Source organism: Paramisgurnus dabryanus, chromosome 4 (genome assembly GCF_030506205.2).
Source record: "Paramisgurnus dabryanus chromosome 4, PD_genome_1.1, whole genome shotgun sequence".
Taxonomy (NCBI): Eukaryota; Metazoa; Chordata; class Actinopteri; order Cypriniformes; family Cobitidae; genus Paramisgurnus; species Paramisgurnus dabryanus.
This window is the reverse complement of record NC_133340.1, coordinates 1,199,216-1,218,189: the sequence shown is the minus strand read 5'-3', so window position 1 is coordinate 1,218,189 and position 18,974 is coordinate 1,199,216. Positions and strand designations below refer to the sequence as shown.

The 18,974-nt window shown below is 37.7% G+C and overlaps 1 protein-coding gene across 2 annotated transcripts; it reads right to left on the bottom strand.

The window, feature by feature from the left end:
- Window positions 1-449: 449 nt before the first annotated feature.
- On the bottom strand, window positions 450-18,573 carry LOC135785862 (eukaryotic translation initiation factor 5B-like). Of its 2 annotated transcripts, none has more exons than XM_065295460.2 (24): window positions 18,459-18,573; window positions 13,092-13,208; window positions 12,910-12,997; window positions 11,895-12,540; window positions 11,589-11,800; window positions 11,358-11,508; window positions 8,906-8,998; window positions 8,700-8,786; window positions 8,399-8,476; window positions 7,960-8,261; window positions 7,765-7,872; window positions 7,555-7,665; window positions 7,410-7,477; window positions 7,177-7,318; window positions 6,404-6,535; window positions 5,389-5,571; window positions 5,008-5,169; window positions 4,776-4,907; window positions 4,525-4,656; window positions 3,860-3,936; window positions 3,604-3,768; window positions 2,933-3,071; window positions 2,697-2,858; window positions 450-2,052 (listed from the first exon to the last, which is right to left on the bottom strand). In XM_065295460.2, exons 1-24 carry the CDS (start codon window positions 18,491-18,493, stop codon window positions 1,945-1,947), a joined length of 3,630 nt encoding a protein of 1,209 aa, XP_065151532.1. In that variant the 5' UTR covers window positions 18,494-18,573; the 3' UTR covers window positions 450-1,944. The 2 variants fall into 2 exon arrangements, with proteins under 2 accessions (XP_065151532.1, XP_065151533.1); XM_065295461.2 differs by having other exon boundaries at window positions 8,399-8,473.
- Between the last annotated feature and the right edge of the window lie 401 nt (window positions 18,574-18,974).

The following is an 18,974-nucleotide window of genomic DNA, read 5'->3' as shown; positions in this document are numbered from 1 at the left end:
TTTTAATAAAAATTTAAATTAATTTGAGGAAAAAAATCAATATCCCACATCCCCACTACCTGAAATAATACTGCAGTATACTTTAATATTTACTGTAATATTTTCTAACCTTACCATAGTACATTTTAAGTATTTTTATTAGCAATTTATAACAGTCTATCAATTCACTATAGATAATACGAAATACTGTAGTTTACATCAATAAAGTATACAATATATTACAATTTACCCGAGTAAATACAGCATGTTTTCATGTGGGTATCTAGCGACCCCTGTCGGATTTCCATGCCACACGAGTTATTAATGAAGGTCACACTAAAAAATGTTAACTCGGTCACCATCATGCTTTCCCAAACCTATATATGATTTTTATGAGATAAACAAAGTATATTTTCTGAGAAGCAAATTTGGCCAAAAGCTTTTTATAATAATGACCAGTTGGCTGTGCATTATTTGTTACAGATGTTGATCAGTTTTTTAGACAAAGTTATAAAATGACAACTTAAAAACTTGAGTCAAAAACCAGAAATAAAATAAATGTTTAGTCAAAAGGGACTGTATATATTTTAACTTTCTTTAAAAACAAGAACTTTAAATTTTATAACCAGTGATTTATTACTGCTACTTTCAAAATGAACATAAAAACCATGTTCCCAAACCATTTTTCCAGAGGAAAGTTTAATCTCTGCCTTGAAAAGCATGAAGGACATGTGTAAAACATTGCTGTAGATCTTATTTAATAGAACCAGGGAAGTAAAGACATGTCTGAGTGATATTTCAGCCTATAACAATAAAAGTATATATTCTGCATTAATAAATGGTCCCATTCTGAGACCATTACACATTTTTGCAATTAAAGGGATAGTTTACCCCAAAAATGAATTTTTTTCTTTCAAACCTGTATAACATTTCTTCGTTCTGCTGAACATAAATATATTTTTCGCAGTGTTTATAATCAAACCGTTTTGAAGTCGTCAATTGTGTTTAGCAGAACAAAGACATTTTTACAGGTTTGAAACAATATGAGGGACAGAATTTTAACGACGTAATGATAATGCACAAATGATCCAAAAATGTTCTATATGATTCACCCTATGGATTCACCCAAGCGTTTTATATTATTACCAAAATTAAAATAAAAACCCTTCAGAACAGTGTTTATAAATAGCCCATCTCTTTATTTTATATTGATTTTCATTTACCAATTTATTTGACATTTCAGATTGAAAATGAGTCAAGAATGACTTTTACTAACTTTGGGTGAAGGGCACAAAGAAACTTGAGAAAGAGAGTCTGGCTGAGAGGATAAGGTTGGGTCTACTTAAAAAAAGAAAAAAGGCATATGAAATACTGACAAGGTAATAATCTAAAATCTCAGCATCTGAGCAGTCATGTGTATCGCACACTGGCGGCACTTCGTACCCTTAGATTTAAACCAAAGCTTAAATCGAAGACCAGACTTTAGGCCCAAATCAGAAGTTCATCTAATCTTACGGGTTGAATTGATGAAATGAAAAAACTTGACTGATCAGAAAGAACGAACAGGCACGTTTGGAATAGTTGTAAAGGTTGTCTAGGATTTTCTAACATTTGTCACTGTTTAAAACAGTGGAATAAGTATTCAGTTTCTCACAGAAAAACATTTTTTTTTCTTTTTTTCACTTTTTTCTCTTTTTATCTCCACCAACACTCCCTCACTCAAAATAAGAGTTGAAGGGGAAAAGGGGGCGGAGTTGAGTATTCACCCCTGGACGCACACGAAAAACAGTCCTCGATACAGGATTGCACAAGGTTGTGTCTGTCTGTAAAATGGTCTTGAGATGTATGAGCAACACTGATGACTCCACGATCAAAGGTGATCTTCAGGAGAGTGTGGCGTATAGTGTTTGTATGTGCGTGGGGGGGTCATTTGAGATCTGATATCAGTATCTGTCGCCGCTGCGTTCAGATGATTTCAAATGTTTTCTTTAGTTCCATGATTAATTGCCAGTCTGATTTCTGCATCTCATCTCTGAACCAGTTCTTCAGAGCGTCGATTGACTGACGGTTGATCTGCAAAAAATAAAAAGATGATAGTTTGATAAGAGGAAGCATGCATAGTGCTTTTGGCGCTAACAATGCCAAAGTCACATGACCAATAAATCATATCCTTTTAATGTACGGCAAGTCGCTTTGTAAGTAAAGGGCGATTTATAGTCGTGCGTAGGTTCTACGGCGTAACCTATCCGTGGCCTGTGCGTAGCCTGACGCGCACCTCACAAAAAATATAACAGCGCGTCAGATCTACGCGGACCGCAAGCGCTGTGATTGGTCCACCAGAACCCTTCCCGTCAGGTAAAAAACTGCGTCATAGGTATTTCCGTTTGTGACGGTGAAAACAAAGATGAGCCAAGTTGAGGAGTGATTTAACTCAAACTGCATCAAAAGTCGCTGTTTATTTACTTCCATCATTGCTGGTCTTCTCAAATTATAAGTTGCTGTTTCACGTTTGTGGGTTAACTTGCTAAGCTGCTTCTTCTTTCACGTTTGTGCTGCTACTGTGGTTACATGCGTGGATACTGCCTACCAGCGGTCGCGCGTGTGTTTGTATGTCGACGCGGACGACGACGCAAAAGTATAAATGAAAACCGACACGGAACCTACGCCGTAGGACCTACGCACGACTATAAATCACCCATAAGTGTCAAGCTTCATACCTTGCTCACGATGATATCGGTAGCTTCAAAGTGTCGGCCGTACATCTTGGGTGCTTCTCCAGGAATTGGCTCTATTTTCACGCAGATCTCCTGTCCTTTCTTGGCGCTCTCGACAGACTTGTGATTTATTTCAATGCTGGTCACTATTCCAATATCTACAAACTAAGAAAGAAAACATTTTAGAAAACTCTACAACGTGGTCTTTTCAAGTGATTGGGTAAATTCAATCATCTTACCCCTTTGCTGGGTACACACAGTGGAGTGCCTGTTCTTAGTACTCCAGCATCCACATTGATGCCCATGACAATGGGATCTCTGGAGTTAAAGATGAACTGGGGCAATATACGCAGCTTACATGGGAACACGGCTATGTGCCTGACGGAGAGAGAGACAGAATTTCACATACAAGAATAAGACTACACATCAAGAGTTTAAGATGGAAAAGTTGCTGTCAAAAAATAGATGATATTAACCAAATGCTTGTTACATATGTTTATCAAATGAAGAGTTTGGTTCCGAAACACGATAAACGGCATTTAAAAAAAAAAGAGTTACCGCCAAAATCAGTATTGTGTGAGATCAATATTAAAAAGTAAATTCTTAATTTTACGCAAAATCCAATATCCGCTGTGTTATTCTGTCATCTTTTCTGCCTTTTTTCCCACAACGCGATAAACGCCAGTCCTCCTTTTCTGCAGAATGCAATAAATTCACTCAGCCAATCACAGCGCACCATTTCACGCACTGTAAACAACAATGGGGGCGCACGTACACGGAATCCTAGTTTTCCTCATCTACTTTGTACTTCGTGATCAACAGACAAACAAAAACTAAATAATACTTTGATGGCATTGATAAACCACATAAAAAAACTATGCAAAATGTATATCCATGTAAAAAAACACACTTGAATTCATCTTGCTTCTGTTTCTTGTAGTCTTCTCTGTACTTTGTGAAGGCGTCAAACAGATGGTAGATGATCTCGGCGCTGAAAATGCGCACACCAACACTGTCAGCCATCTCCTGAGAATCTCTCTCTATTTTTACATCGAATGCCAGGATCACTGCATACCTATAGGAAGACAGATAACAAGCTTAGAAAGATGACACAGTCCTATATAATGACACTTGGTTCATCAGTCAAAACACAAAAACAAACATACTGTGGATCGTGCTCCAGCATAGTGGACGCTTTCATGACATCTTTCTTGTGGACAGGACCAATATTGATGCCAGCGTACTGAAAAAAACAGAGTAGTACAGTAAAAAAGTACAGAAAAAGACCAATGACAGCATGACGTGCTTCTTAAAGAGCCTAACCAAGCATGGAGTTTTATAGCATGTTATCCATGAGCTCCTGGTACTAAGTTGAATTACTCCTATATGTTTAAAGGTGCAGTGTGTAAATTTGAGCAGCATCTAGTGGTGAGATTGTGAATTGCAACCAACGGCTCAGTCTACAGCTCACCTCTCCCTTACGAGAAACAGAGAATCTACGGTAGCCACCACAGGACAAACATGTCGTCGTCTGAGACCACATAGTGACGAAACATGCTTTGTAGAGCGGTTTGTCTGTTTAGGGCTACTGTAGAAACATGTTAACACAAAATGGCGACTTCCATGTAAGGGAACCCACGGTGTACGTAAATAAAAATGTCTCATTCTAAGGTAATAACAGCTTAACAGATCATTAAGTAAGGTCTTTATAAACCACTGAAAATATAGATATGTATATTATATTGCATTTCTGTCAAGAGATCCACCTAAAAGTTACACACTGCACCTTTAAGCATTAATGTGAGTTTGTATGAGATTACTAAGAGCTTACAGGCACTTTAGATGAACGCAAAAACTCCAGCAGAGCCTCCAAGGAACCGAGGGTGGATGCCTGCACGTACACACCCTTCTCCTCCAGCTTGATGGAGTTCAGAGTCTGCTTCAGCTCGCGGATTAACTCGTCCTACACACACATCAACCAAGAAAGGTCATCAGCTATGACAGCCTGTTTTGTGATATTAATGTGCTAACTTATAATAATAAATATGATGGACTGTGATAAGTTTGTAAAGGTCAGGATACCCTCAGCACTGGTATTTCATCTTCTTTATGGGCAACGAGGAGGGGCAGACCTGCCAATGTTTTCTCCAGATCTTTCCCCAGGATCTTAACTCCCTGAGCCGTAGACACCTCCTTATGCTTTTCGTACTGATTCTGTAAACGGAACAAAAACACATCAAACTTTATTTTGTAAGATAATTTCTTTCAAACAAAACATATCACTTTAATCCCTTAAAAAAAGAGTGCATGTGACCTTCACTCTGAGCTCTTTGAGTGGTGGTGGGAGGAGCAACCCTCTGATCTGAGTGACGATTGGTCCATCCACACCGGGAACTAGAATAGTCTCCCCTTCCCGCAGACAGCCGTTGATCAATATGACATCTATCGTCGTGCCCATGCCGGGTAGAGCTTTGACCTGAGATAAAGCAGGTGGACAGCAGAGGCAATATTAGAAAGTATGACAGAGTAAACTTTCCATGTAAACTCAAATTGATTGCTATTCGATATTCCAAGCAGGACAACAGTGGAAAAAAACATTATTATTAGTTGCAAAAACCCAAAATGCTGACATTGTTAAAGGATCTTAGCTGGTTCTATTAGACTACATATGACAGCTTGACCTTTGACCCCTTACCTCCATGACCTGGGCCCGGAGTTCATCACAATGGGCCAATCTGCGGGCAAGCATAGTCTGAGTAAGCTCAACCAGCAGGGCAATGAGGTTCCCCATCCCATCACCCGAGTGGGCTGAAGTGGGAACCAGGGACACAAACGTACGTGGATCTTTATTCTCATAAAACAAGGCGGCGTTGAGACCCTGTGGGTAAAAAAAAAACGGTATAGTTGTATACAAAATGACGTTTAAATGTGTTTAAGTCAACAGGAAACCACACAATGCAACTTTTATAAAAATGTAGGCTAAGACTTTAAATCTATTAGGAAATGGATGGTGAAAAATTATTATATATTTCAGGACTGTTGAGCATGACACTCACTTTTGAGTCTGCTTTCTAGCCAGGATAAGATTAAGGTTAACCTCCCCTAAAAGAACATCTCAATAGCCCTTTTCACAAAGAGATTACGGAAAATACACGGAAAATGCATCCTAAGAAGACCTGGGAGGTGTTGCAAATATGGCAGTGGAGTGACACGACTTCCTTAAAGGAAAACACCACCGTTTTTCAATATTTGACTATGTTCTTACCTCAACTTAGACAAATTAATACAAACCTATCTTTTTTCAATGCGTGCACTTAATCTTTGTACAGCGCGTCGTGAATGTGTTAGCATTTAGCCTAGCCCCATTCATTCCTTAGGATCCAAACAGAGATGAATTTAGAAGCCACCAAACACTTCCATGTCTTCCCTATTTAAAGACTGTTACATGAGGAGTTATACGAGTAAGTATGGTGGCACAAAATAAAACTTTTGTTTGGAGCCATAGGAATTAATGGGGCTAGGCTAAATGCTAACACATTCACGAAGCGCTGTACAAAGACTAAAAGTGCACGCATTAAAAAAAGATAAGGATGTATTAACTCATCTAAGTTGAGGTAAGAACATAGTAAAATATTAAAAAACGGTGGTGTTTTCCTTTAAAAGGACTGTGCTAACATTCACTATAGCAGGAAAAAGTTAAGCAGACAGACCTGCTGAGCAAACTCAACGATGATGGATTTGGCCCTCTCATCAAACTCATCCTTGGTGTTCTTTTTCTGTTTCTTTAGGGTGGTCACCACGTCTGTTTCCGGACCTTTCTTCCAGTCATACAGACGATCAATCTGAGATAGATGCATATAAAGCAATCACTACATATATATTTGTTGTTATCACTTATATTTAGTGTTGACCATGTTAAATCATCAAGGCAAGTTTGAGGTCTTGTATCATACATTATTTGAACGTAGATTGATTGTAATGGCAACATACAGCTAAATTTTGTGCTGCATTTGCAAAATCTTTTTATTAATACATTTAACAAAATTTTTTGCACTGGTACTTTTGCACAAATATCGCTCAATCCTACTACTGCAGAATTCAATATCTGGTAGCTTTGTATACTGTATAGTTCACCCCAAAATTAAATCGATGTAATGTCGAATTTATTCACTCTCATGTTATTATATACCTTTATTCAGATGAACACGAAAAACAATATCTTGAGGAATGTTTGTAACTAAATCGATCAGAAGCCCCATTGACTTGCATTGTAGGAAAAAAGTTAGTGAGTTTAAATTTTTGAGTGAATAATAAATTATCTGTGGGGTATTTTAAGCAAAAACTTCACAACTGCACCCTGGGTACACCAAAGACTTATTTTACATCTTTAAAAAAAATCTCATTATATGACCCCTTTAAAGAAAAATCTTAAATGTAGGTCACTTTGGATAAGTTTTCACTAAATGAACATATAAAAATGTACCTTGTTAAGGGCTACAATAAAAGGACATTTCTTCTCCTTCAGCAGATTGATGGACTCCAGCGTCTGTGGCTCTAGACCATGCATGATGTCCACAACCAGGATGGCAATGTCACACAGAGAACTTCCTCTGTTCCTCAAGTTACTGAAATGGAGAACGGCAGTAGACACACAACATTAAAAACGCACCGGTATGCTAAAAGTTCACGTTTCATTCATGCAAATTTGGTTCGTACCTGAAGGACTCGTGTCCGGGAGTGTCAATAATGAGCATTCCAGGAATCTTCACGTTCTCCTTATCAAACTGACATAAACACACATTTATAAATAACCTTTAAAGAATATAAAAAAATAAGGTCTTGTGTTAAAGGTTACACTTACGTTTTTAACCATCTTGGTTTGTTCCATTATAGTTTCCAGTGGAACGTTTGTGGCTCCAATCTGCTGTGTGATACCACCAGCCTCACCATCTTGGACGTGTGTGTGCCTCAGCTGATGGGTAGAGCAGAAAAAAACATTTAATATGAACACCCCTCAACAAATCTGATCTGGAAATGTAGGTCCTGCAGTCTACAGTAGGTCTTTTCATACCTTATCCAGGATTTTAGTTTTTCCTGTGTCCACATGGCCCAGTACACAAACTACAGGAGATCGGAGCTTGTCCAAGTTAATGTTCTTTAGGTTCTCCTGCCTTCGTTTCTAAATACAAAACAAATCAAGCCATTGCAGTGTTTTTTTGGTATACTGCTAGGGAAAATAAACGCCTAATACTAAGTGTCTGTGTACCTCTATGCGTCTTTTGGCCTTGTCGTAAAGGCGCTCTTCTTTAGTTCGATCGTCATCTGAATCGCTGTCGCTGCTCGACTCTGAGCTCGGCTCTTTTCTTGCTTTGTTCGGTGTCGTCTTGTTACCGGTCTCTTTCTCCTCCTCATCATCATCGCTTTCATCATCACCTTCATCGTCTTCCTCATCATCTTCATTCTCCTCTTCTTCGTCATCCTCTTCCTCACTGCCGTTCTCTTGATCTTCAGCAGGTTTCTGAGGAGCAGTTGTGGTTTCTTTAACCTCAATGTGAACCTTCTTCATCGCTGTGAGAGAAAGTAAACGTCTGATTATTCAGCCGCTCTGATAAACTAGGACATTTTTATTTACACCATCTAGTTCTTTCCTGAGTTATTATCATAAGCTAGACTATTGCTCAGTATTATCTGGACAGTTAATGGACCTTTTTCCTCATCACTGGCCATCGCCTCCCAGTCGTCCAAATCAGCTGCCTCCTTCTCCTCCTTTGGCTCCTTCACTGCTAAGATGAGAAACAAACAAGATTTTTTTTATTTATACGTACTGTACATGGTTTTCATGTAATGTCAGGATTTTAAAAAGGGAGGCATGTCTTAATCTGGTAATTCATGAACAGGTAACTTTTTTAGCAACACTTTTAAGTAAGATAATCCTAAAAATTTTGCATCAGACACAATTTTAAGTTTGTGCATCTCTGTGTAAATTCAGCAGTGATTAGTCATTACCTGGCTCCATTTTAGGTTGGTCCACTTCCATCTCTGCTGTGATTGGCTGAGGTGTCTCTGGCAGGGGTGATGTCACCTCTGAAGTTTCTAATAGAAACAAACAGCATGTTGAGATCTCATGCAATCAATTAAAATGATTTAATCATGTAGATCACAAACAATAAACTAAGTTCAGTGCAACAGAAAGAATTTAAGACATTTCTAACCTTCGGGGGTTTGTGCTGTTGGCTTCTTTTTTCTCCTATCGGAGTAAACGGGCTTCTTCTTTGGCATTGCATCTTTGGATGGCACTTCAACACCTGGGAAGAAAACAATATATTAGATATCCATGATGACAAAAACTAAAAAGGTAAAAAGCTGAAAAATTTATTCTTGGCACAACAAAGCCAAATAATTTACATTTTTACTTATATATATATATATATATATATATAAAATTTGTGGTTTTATATTAGGGATGTGCATTTATGTCATTTTTTCATTTCGATTAATCCATAGGTCTGAAGAACGAGTACTCGATTAACTGGGGGCGGGGCAATCAAAGGGGCGGGGCGTACACGTCATGGTGAAAATGAAAATATTTTTATGAAAAACACTCAAATAAAACTTAATTTCGAAGAAACTATGACAGAACAATGAACACATACTGGAGTTTTAATGAATTAAATGTTTTTAACAGAAACCTCTAACAGGAAAAGCTGCGTGATGGAATGAAACTAAAGGGTTAACAAACACAAACCGAAGCGCTCTGCATAATATTAAGCCTTTATACAACATAAATGTACAACGTGCATCTATCTGCATAAATGCAAGACTTCAACTAAGTTTTCAACTAAGTTATCTAAAAAAAAGAAAGTTTAACTCCCTTTGTGGATGTGCATCATAAACAGCGCACTTTTAAACACGTCCAACGTCCAGTCAAAGCACAAGCTTCATAACATTAAGCAGCTTTAAGTGTTTTGCTATCATTTTAGCATTTAGCTGTGTCGTGTCGTCCTCTTACCTCAGTCAAGATGTAATGTAAATGCTCGTATGGCTCTCTGGTATCTCTTGACATTTGATGTTTAAATATGAGATGATAACCCATTGAACTTTTGACGGCGCTGTACATTTTGCAACTGACTGACTGTATTTCCGAAGATCACGGCATCCTTTTAAACCATAGTGCCTCCGTGATGTGAGGTGTGACCGGCTTCGCGGGCTCGCGGGCTGCCGCGCATTACGCAGACCGGCGGGTTGCTGATGCGCGGTCGCGCGGAATCTGTTTGTTTTTGAATCACGCATGGTAATGCTACTGATGTCATACGTCGGTCTGCGTAGCTCGACACGACGTCAAACACGCATCTCCAGACCCAGTCTTTACTACCACATGCGCTCGTAACGCTAACCAGACACCCAAATGCCGCCATATCCACAATAAATAAATAAATACACCCACATGATCATCGTTTTCGTGATCGATCATCGATGCCACGTTCGAGTACTCGAGCAATCGAGTACTCGTGCCCATCCCTATTTTATATATATATATATATATATATATATATTATATAATTTGTGGTTATATATATATATATATATATAATTTGTGGTTATATATATATATATATATATATATATATATATATATATATATATATATATATATATATATATATATATATATATATATATATATATATATATATATATATATATATATATATATATATATATATATATATATAAAATTTGTGGTTTTATATATATATATATATATATATATATATATAAAATTTGTGGTTTTATATATATATATAAAATTTGTGGTTTTATATATATATATATATATATATATATATATATATATATATATATATATATATTATATAATTTGTGGTTATATATATATATATATATATAATTTGTGGTTATATATATATATATATATATAAAATTTGTGGTTTTATATATATATATATATATATATATATATATGTATGTATAGAATTTGTGGTTATATATATATATATATATAAAAACCACAAATTCTCACACTAAAGGTCACGCGTTACATATGAGAAATGCACACTTTTGCGGCATTTTAAACAATAATCTGCCACACACATTACACCACGTTCCAAATTATTATGCACATGCCATTTTTGTTTATTTTTCCAATACAGTGAGTAAGTTTACAAATTTTATTTTATCCTCAACAGTTATATGACAGTGTGGATTTTATTCTATTTAAATGAAATAAAAATGTTAAAAGATACTTTAATAATTTGAAAAAATATGCAAAATGTGCTGTTCCAAGTTATTAAGCAAGTTGTAGTTCTCATGCAATATGGGTTTGAAAAAAGATCTTTCTAAAGAATAGTGTGCATTATCTTAAAAAGCAAATTATTTCCTATAATAATTTATATTTGGTGGAACTGAAATCATTGAACTACTATAAGATTCATGAGTGAATCACAGTACAGAAATATTTGACTACATAAAGGCTTTATAAAATCTTTTTTTTTTGGAAAATATTAGGACAAGAAAGCAATTCTGGTATGAATCAACACTTGCATACAGAAGATATAAGCATTTAAAGCAAACAGTTTAGCACGTGTGCTTAAAAGGTCACATGAGTGTCCCTTTAAACTAAACTATCATGAGTGTTGTTCTCACCCTGAGCCTGCAATGCTCGCAGCGTGGCTTCTGCTCTGGCTCGAGCTTCTTTCTGAGCCTTTGTTAGCAGTTTTCCTTCCTTCTTCAGCCTCTCTTTTCGTTCTTTATCCTTCTGTTTTTTCTTCTCTTTCCTCTCAGCCTCCAGACGCTCCTGTAGAGACGTTTAAAAATATGAGGACACCGAAAAAACCTCTTATAACCTGAAAAAACAGACGCTCTCCATCATCTGACCTGCTCCAGCCTCTGGGCCTCCAGTTCCTCCAGTCGCCTCTGTCTCTCCTCCTCTTCCCGTTTGGCTCGTTCCTCCTCCTCCTTCATTTTGGCCAGAGCCTCCCGCATGGCGCTCACCGCTGCTTTGCTCGGCCCCTTTTTCTTCTCCTCTTTCTCTTTCTCTCCTTTCTTTTTCTTCTTGTCTTTTTTCTTCTTGTCACCCTCGGCTTCCTCTGTAGAGAGAAATTTAATTTTGACACAGGTCAACACTAGTTTAAATGTTCAAAATATTCAGCAACCTCACCATGAGGTGCCAAATGTACTCACCTTCTTCCTGGACATCAGCTGTATCCTGTTCCACAGACGCCGTCACCTCTAATGTCTTGCTCTCTGTTAAAGCTTGGTTCCCCGGATCCTTTTTGGCAGCCTCTTCCTCTTTCTCCTTCTTGGCCTTCAGCTTGGCCCTCTCCTCCTCTTTCTTCTTCCGGTCTCTCTCTTTTTTCTCCGCTTTCTTCTGCGCCGCCGTCTTCATCTTAAAGGACGAGTCTTCCTCCTCATCCTCGCTGTCTGGTTTGGCTTTGGGTTTTCCCTTCTTCTTTTTGCGCGCAGCTTGAGAATCATCGTCCGATTCATCTTTGTTGTCCGCCCCTCCGCTGGCTTTTTTCGCACCGCCATCTTCATCGTTATCCTCTGAGTCGGATGCGCCCTTTCGGCCCCCTTTCTTTTTGTTTTTGGGTTTCTGCCGTGACCGAGAGCCTTCGTCCTCAGAGTCAGAAGCAGGGCCTTGAGGATCGGTAGTCGCCATTGTCTTTTTGTCTTGCGTCCTGTGGTCGTTCTCCATGTTGTTTTGATTCTGATCTTCATTACCCTCCTCATCCTCATCCAGGTTAGCCTTTTTCCCTTTCTTGGCCTTTTTCTTGTCTGCTTTGGTCAGGACGGGCTCAGGCTCAGCATCCTCGACTGAATCGGATCCCTAAGACAAAAAGCATGCAAAGTCATTAAAGGCCAATGAAAGTGGAGATGCACGAGATTGGATTGTTGCCGATGTAAATCTGTGCCTAAAGGAACTAGCTGCTGAGATGTTGCTGGGGTGTTCAGTTGGTTACTAGGTAGCTGCTAGTTTGTAATGGGTTAACCAAATAAAAAGCAGTCACTCCTGGAATTTATTGCCCATGTTATGATCCACCAATAAAGATCACGCCACGAGTGTGAGATGATGAGTTATGAGCTAAAGTGCATTTAGCAGTTTGTTCCAATACCATTTTTTATTTATTGCTAGCATTTATCATCTTTCACAAAGCTATTAATTATATTAGGATGTAAAGTTACATTTAATCAATACCTTTGCTGTTTCTTTTGCTGCTTCTTTAGACTTTCCTCCCTCGGTTTCCAATGACAGCTCCTCTAGTTCCTTAAGGATGTCGTCCTCACTGCAAGGCAAATGTAATGTCAATACACTTTAAGCTCTACAGCGAGAGAAGATCTCAGGCTCGTGTGATTATTTGTCGAGAGCTGAAGACCTACTTAAACTCTTTCTTTCCTTTCTTCTTCTTGTTCTTGGCTTTGCCCTGCTCCTTGGCCGCTCCCGCTCCCTCGATCTCAGCCGCAAGCGCGTCAATGTCAACGGCGTCGTCTTTGGCACTATTAACAGCAGACACAGATAAATGTTTACATTTTAAATAACACAATAGTTCTGTTTTAGATGTTGACTTACACAGCATATGATGCGTACATGCAAGAAAAACAGTGTGTTTTTACAAGCAACAAGAAATCAAATAAGATTCGGGCACCAAAACGGACACCATACAACCAACCAAACAAATAGAAAGTGAGCTAAGTGAGTAACACACCTACAAAACCGTAACTTTAGAGAGAACATGAAATGAATCGACAAGTAATGAGCCACTATTGGACGACAACAACAACAACAGGATGTCCATTATTCACTTTACATCACACTATTACTAAACTACCATTATACACAAATGACGTGCGAACTGCGAAGTACACTGTAAATAAAAATCCCTTGTTGTTTTAAGTTGAATCAACTTGAATATACAATTCATTTCAACTTTCTTGACTAGTGCGGAGTTAACGATTAATCTTTTTTTAGAGTGTACAATGACAAACTAAGTGATCAACTTATCCATTGACTGAATAAAATCACATATCAATCAAGCTTACCTGTTGAGTCAAAGACAGCAATAAGGAGAAAAGACACTTGTGCAGCTTATATAGTGAAGCCTAAAACCCTCCTTGCATGCCTGTTGCATCAGAAAGGAAAAACACCCATTCAAGGGGCTGGTCACAGGGCCGGGCCCTCAACACATATGAACCTGCTTGCTTCCCTCAGCAAATAGATCAGATCAGATGATGAAAGACTTGGAGAGATGGAGGAATGTGTACTTAATGCTAAAAAACTTCAGAAGTTTCACAATTCTTTGATCTAGCTATATTTTAACTAGGATCTTATATACAGTAGCTTTGGGGGGGGCACTGTAATGTGATTTTAATACTATACTACTATACTAGTAAGTCAAGATCTTTGAGAAATCACTGAAACTCCACAGCAACCAATCAAGCAGTGTTCAAGAAACTAAACTCCAAAAAGGTTAACAAAGACAACTTGACAACTGATCAACTTAACCACCTCCAATGAACCAGAAAACCAGCAAACAAACACAATCTGATCTGCCCAGCATCAAACATGCTAAATATAGCTATTCAAGCTGCTATAATTGAGTTCAGAGAGAGAAAAAACAGCAGGGGTCAAAGCAAGTGAACAACCTGTCCCAAATTTCTTCAGTGACCTCAATATTACTACAGAATAGGGATGCTCCGATCAGGATTTTTGCAGCCGATACCGATTAATTTACCGATTTGTTGTCTTCGTGACTGGCCGATACCAATAGGGCTGGGCAAAAAAATGGATTTTTCGATTAATCGTTTTTTAAAACGTGGTCGATTAAAAATCGATTCTCAAAGAGCAGAATCGATTTTTTTCATATTTATTTCCGCTAACATTGAATGGAGGAATGGAAGCATTTTAGATTTCGCAACCAAGACGTGTTGTGGTTTTTAATTTCTTTTTATTAATTACCCACTTGTAAACTGCTGTTCACTGTTCTTTTTTATTAATATAGTATGTGTATTAAATCTATATTCATTGAGTTGAATCGAGAATCGAGTATAAAGACTAATCGAGAATTGGAATCGAATCGATTTGATAGCTTGTGAATCGAAATCAAATCGATCTGGAACATCTGAATCGATACCCAGCCCTAGATACCAATGCCGATTCGTCAATCTGATATGCAAACGCTTTGATGACTGTAACTGTTAAAAATTGTAAACTGTAAAATTTTTCTATATATAGTAAGATCACAGATGTTATATTAATTGCAGTAATAAGGTATATTATTGTTTTAATAAAGAATCAAATAAATTAGCACAACAAATATTTCTTCTGCAAAGAGAAACTTAATATTACTTTAAAAAGGCTTATGTTAAAGTAATGAAAATAAAACACTTCACAGTCTCGTAATTTTTTTTTTATTAAATATACATGCATTTGTATGAAGTACAACAGTTTTTCCAGTGAAGAGCAGAGTGATTTTATTCAGAGATGAATTAGGTTACTGTAGCTTTAAGACGTAAGAGAGATCGCTCTGTTCACGTGCACTGATGACAGACAGCTGTGTTGGGTGTACGCAGACAAGAGCAGCTGTTAGGAAAATATAAGTTTTAAACTGACAAACTCATGCAAATAACAATCTTTGGCATGAGGATGCAATTGTCCGTGATAGATATGTGTTGTATACGCTGTCTGATGGGGATGTGAAGATGTGTCTGGCTGTTAGGACCGGAGCGCGTCCTCATAGTAAATACACATATCTCTGTAAAGACAAAGCGAGAAATCCAAATCTGAGCAACGGGTCGTAAAAATGCTCGCACTGCGTAAAAATTCTCTAACTGCAGCCGCATTCAGGAACCGTAAGATAAACAGAAAGGTCGGCTTTTAATGAGATCTGCAATTTTAGCGAGTACCGATCGAGTCATTTAATGCCATTATCGGCCGATACCGATCTGCAGCCAATCGATCAGAGCATCCCTACTACAGAAACAGCATGCTTCATCCTATTAAACAAAACAAATAAACCACTCGTGTTAAAAATGTACAAGACAAGTCACCTTAATATTTGACTAGTGGATTTTTTAAGACTTCTTCATGAAAGATGAGTGAACCTTAACTCACAATTTGAATCAAATTCATTAGGTCTGTGTATCGGCAAGAATCTGCCGATATGGTATGCATCACTGTACATGTGTTGCGGTACGGTGTGATGCGATGCATTTCGCTACTGTCCGCGTGGGCAAATTTGTACACCAAAGCAAGAGACAAAACAATACTTTTTTTATCCTCAATTACAAGCAGCTAACACGCATAGGGGTGTCCCAATAATATTAAATTACTTTTGAAGTTTAGAGATAAGATGACTGTTATTAGGGCTGCATGATAAATTGCATGCGATAATGGAGCGGCAATTACAACACAAAGCCGTAGTTCACTGACAATCGGGCAATTTCGTTGGACATATCAGCTTTACTGACGAGATGCGCATGACAATCTCATGCCATTTATTGTGCAACCCTCACTGCTATCTAGTCGGGATGTAAACTCATGAATTTACTGTCATTAATTATTTAAATTTTTTTGACAATCGATACCATTTTGGCGAACAAAATATTCCAATGCGTAAGTGTATATATCATTCATTATAGTGACCGAAATATGGCCTATATATATTGAATGATATTTGGATATTTATTATTGGCATTGGCCAATAAATCTTTTTAATCAGCACATAAATCTTTATTTTCCTTAAATTAGTTCCTAATGAAAAGACACTCAGATATAAAGCCAATGGCTGACTGACATTCAAATTATTAATTATTATTATTCACTTTTTCATGTGACGTTATAACACTACGCATGCAGCAAGGTCTTATTTAAACAGTACCATGAGGTGTCAAATGTTGTTAATTTTTTCAGATATTAAAAAGGTAAAACTCTTAAATATTATGCACAATAAATGTTTCAGTTTTACCACTTTTCTCTGTCACTCATCTACTGTAATTACATTAGTATTATAATTTCTGTACAACTTGTGTTACATCTGCTTCATATCTGACAACGGCATTGGTATTGACCATTTAAACCCATATCAGTCAACCACTAATTCATGTTAAACTATAAGTAGTTCAAAATCATGATACATAAAGTCAATTTTAACATCCATTCTTCTTAGTAGTATTAGTAAAGTACCAGCAGGTGTATGTGCTTAAAAGGAGAAAGACTGTCACAGGCCTGAGTGAACTTAACCATTTATATAACTTGTTGTATATTTCCCTGACACATTTTTTTTTAACAAAACAAGTGTCACTGAGGAACATGTTACTGAACACAATTAGGAACAGTCTGGCTGCACAATAAAAAGGGATGAGGTTGCACTGTCAGGCCATGAGAGATCAGATACCCATACAAAAGCCACAGACCTTTAATATCAGGGTCTTCTGTGCTTGGACAGTGTCTGATATGACAGCAGATGTGAACTACAACTAATCTGACGCACACAGCTGGTGTGACTCAATGGAGCTCGCAGTATCTCCAAATGTCTCCCTTGAAAACGAAATCCTGGACCCATTGCGTAGTATAAAACACTCTATCGGCTTAATCTCAAGTCTATCAATAAACAGCATATAATCCTCCATTAAAGGGGAATTCCGCCCTAAAACGGAATTTAGGGTGTTTTTTCGTTGTTAACGAGTCAAACTTTCATTTAAAAGCATATTTATGACTAAAGAGCAACATTTAAGATATTTAAGATTTTCGTTTTCTGGTAAACTGGCCTTTGAATGGGAGTGAATAGGGCATGTCGATTGAGCGCACAAAATCTCTATTTTTACAACACTAAGGAGGCTCGACACAACGTGATACTTTACTCGAAGTATCACGTGGGTCTCTACACATGAACGCGAGCATTGAGAACATTGTTTGTGTACACAGATTTTAGTAAAAGCGAAAAGTTTGGAACAACTTACCGTGCTGTTAAACTGCGTCCCGCCGCCATATTGCCAGTCATGAGCAATCGATTTCAGAATGCGATTGAATGGACTCCATAGGACGCTACTTTTCAACTACAAGGTCAATATTGTTTTCCACTTGAGACAAAACAACAAATTATCCGTGCATTTATATGGAACTATGCTTTAGGAGCTATCCATCTTTACTCTCCTTCCTCCTTATGTCGCATTCTGAGATCGATTTCTCATGACTGGCAAGATGGCGGCGGGACGCAGTTTAACAGCACGGTAAGTTGTTCCAAACTTTTCGCTTTTACTAAAATCTGTGTACACAAACAATGTTCTCAATGCTCGCGTTCATGTGTAGAGACCCACGTGATACTTCGAGTAAAGTATCACGTTGTGTCGAGCCTCCTTAGTGTTGTAAAAATAGAGATTTTGTGCGCTCAATCGACATGCCCTATTCACTCCCATTCAAAGGCCAGTTTACCAGAAAACGAAAATCTTAAATATCTTAAATGTTGCTCTTTAGTCATAAATATGCTTTTAAATGAAAGTTTGACTCGTTAACAACGAAAAAACACCCTAAATTCCGTTTTAGGGCGGAATTCCCCTTTAAATGAGCAGTATAGCGGCATAAAGGTAGGGGCCTAGTTACCGCAGCACATGAACTCATGCTCATCAGAGGCTAGCCAGGTGCTAACAGTGTATCTCCTGAAACCCACCAATAAAAATGACACACAACGCAGTTGCTGTGCTTTAAACGGCCATATTCCATATAATGCATTCACCGATTCCCTTGCTTACCCGTCATCTCCCTTGGTTTTTTGCTTCTTCCCCATTGTACGTGAATAGCTGTAACCTCGTTGTGGTGCGGTGTAATCGGTGTTAGCGCTTCAAGTTAGTCGTGCTTGTGTTGCGCACGCGCACTATGAGGTACATGATAACGCACTGCGGCCTTAGCGCAGACTGCTAATGCATCTGGATAGACTATACGTTAATTTAGAAAGGAAATATGTAGTTTAAAAAAATGTATGCATTTTTTTCCAACAACAATGTATATTATGCGCTTATTTTCGAACAAAGAAGCGATCAAGAACATATAATAAATGTATAAAAGCAAAGGCCATCCATGTGAGCTTCAAGTCTGTGCTAAACTCGTTTCAACAAAGCGCATGCGCAACCGTGCAGCACGTTTTCAATGAGCCCTACATACATTAAATAACTTTTAAATTTGTATTAATTTAATTAAAATATAATTATAAATGTAATAATATCAATAATAGTATGAAGATCTCTAATTTTTGTCAAAAAATGAAATTA

Excerpts from the sequence above, each read along its gene's own strand:
- LOC135785862 (XM_065295460.2), bottom strand. The coding sequence starts at position 18,493 with ATGGGGAAGAAGCAAAAAACCAAGGGAGATGACGG. Across the intron at positions 11,801-11,894 it reads AGCTGATGTCCAGGAAGAAG|AGGAAGCCGAGGGTGACAAG; the intron begins GTGAGTACATTT and ends TTCTCTCTACAG. Across the intron at positions 3,937-4,524 it reads TGCGTTCATCTAAAGTGCCT|TACGCTGGCATCAATATTGG; the intron begins GTAAGCTCTTAG and ends TGTTTTTTTCAG.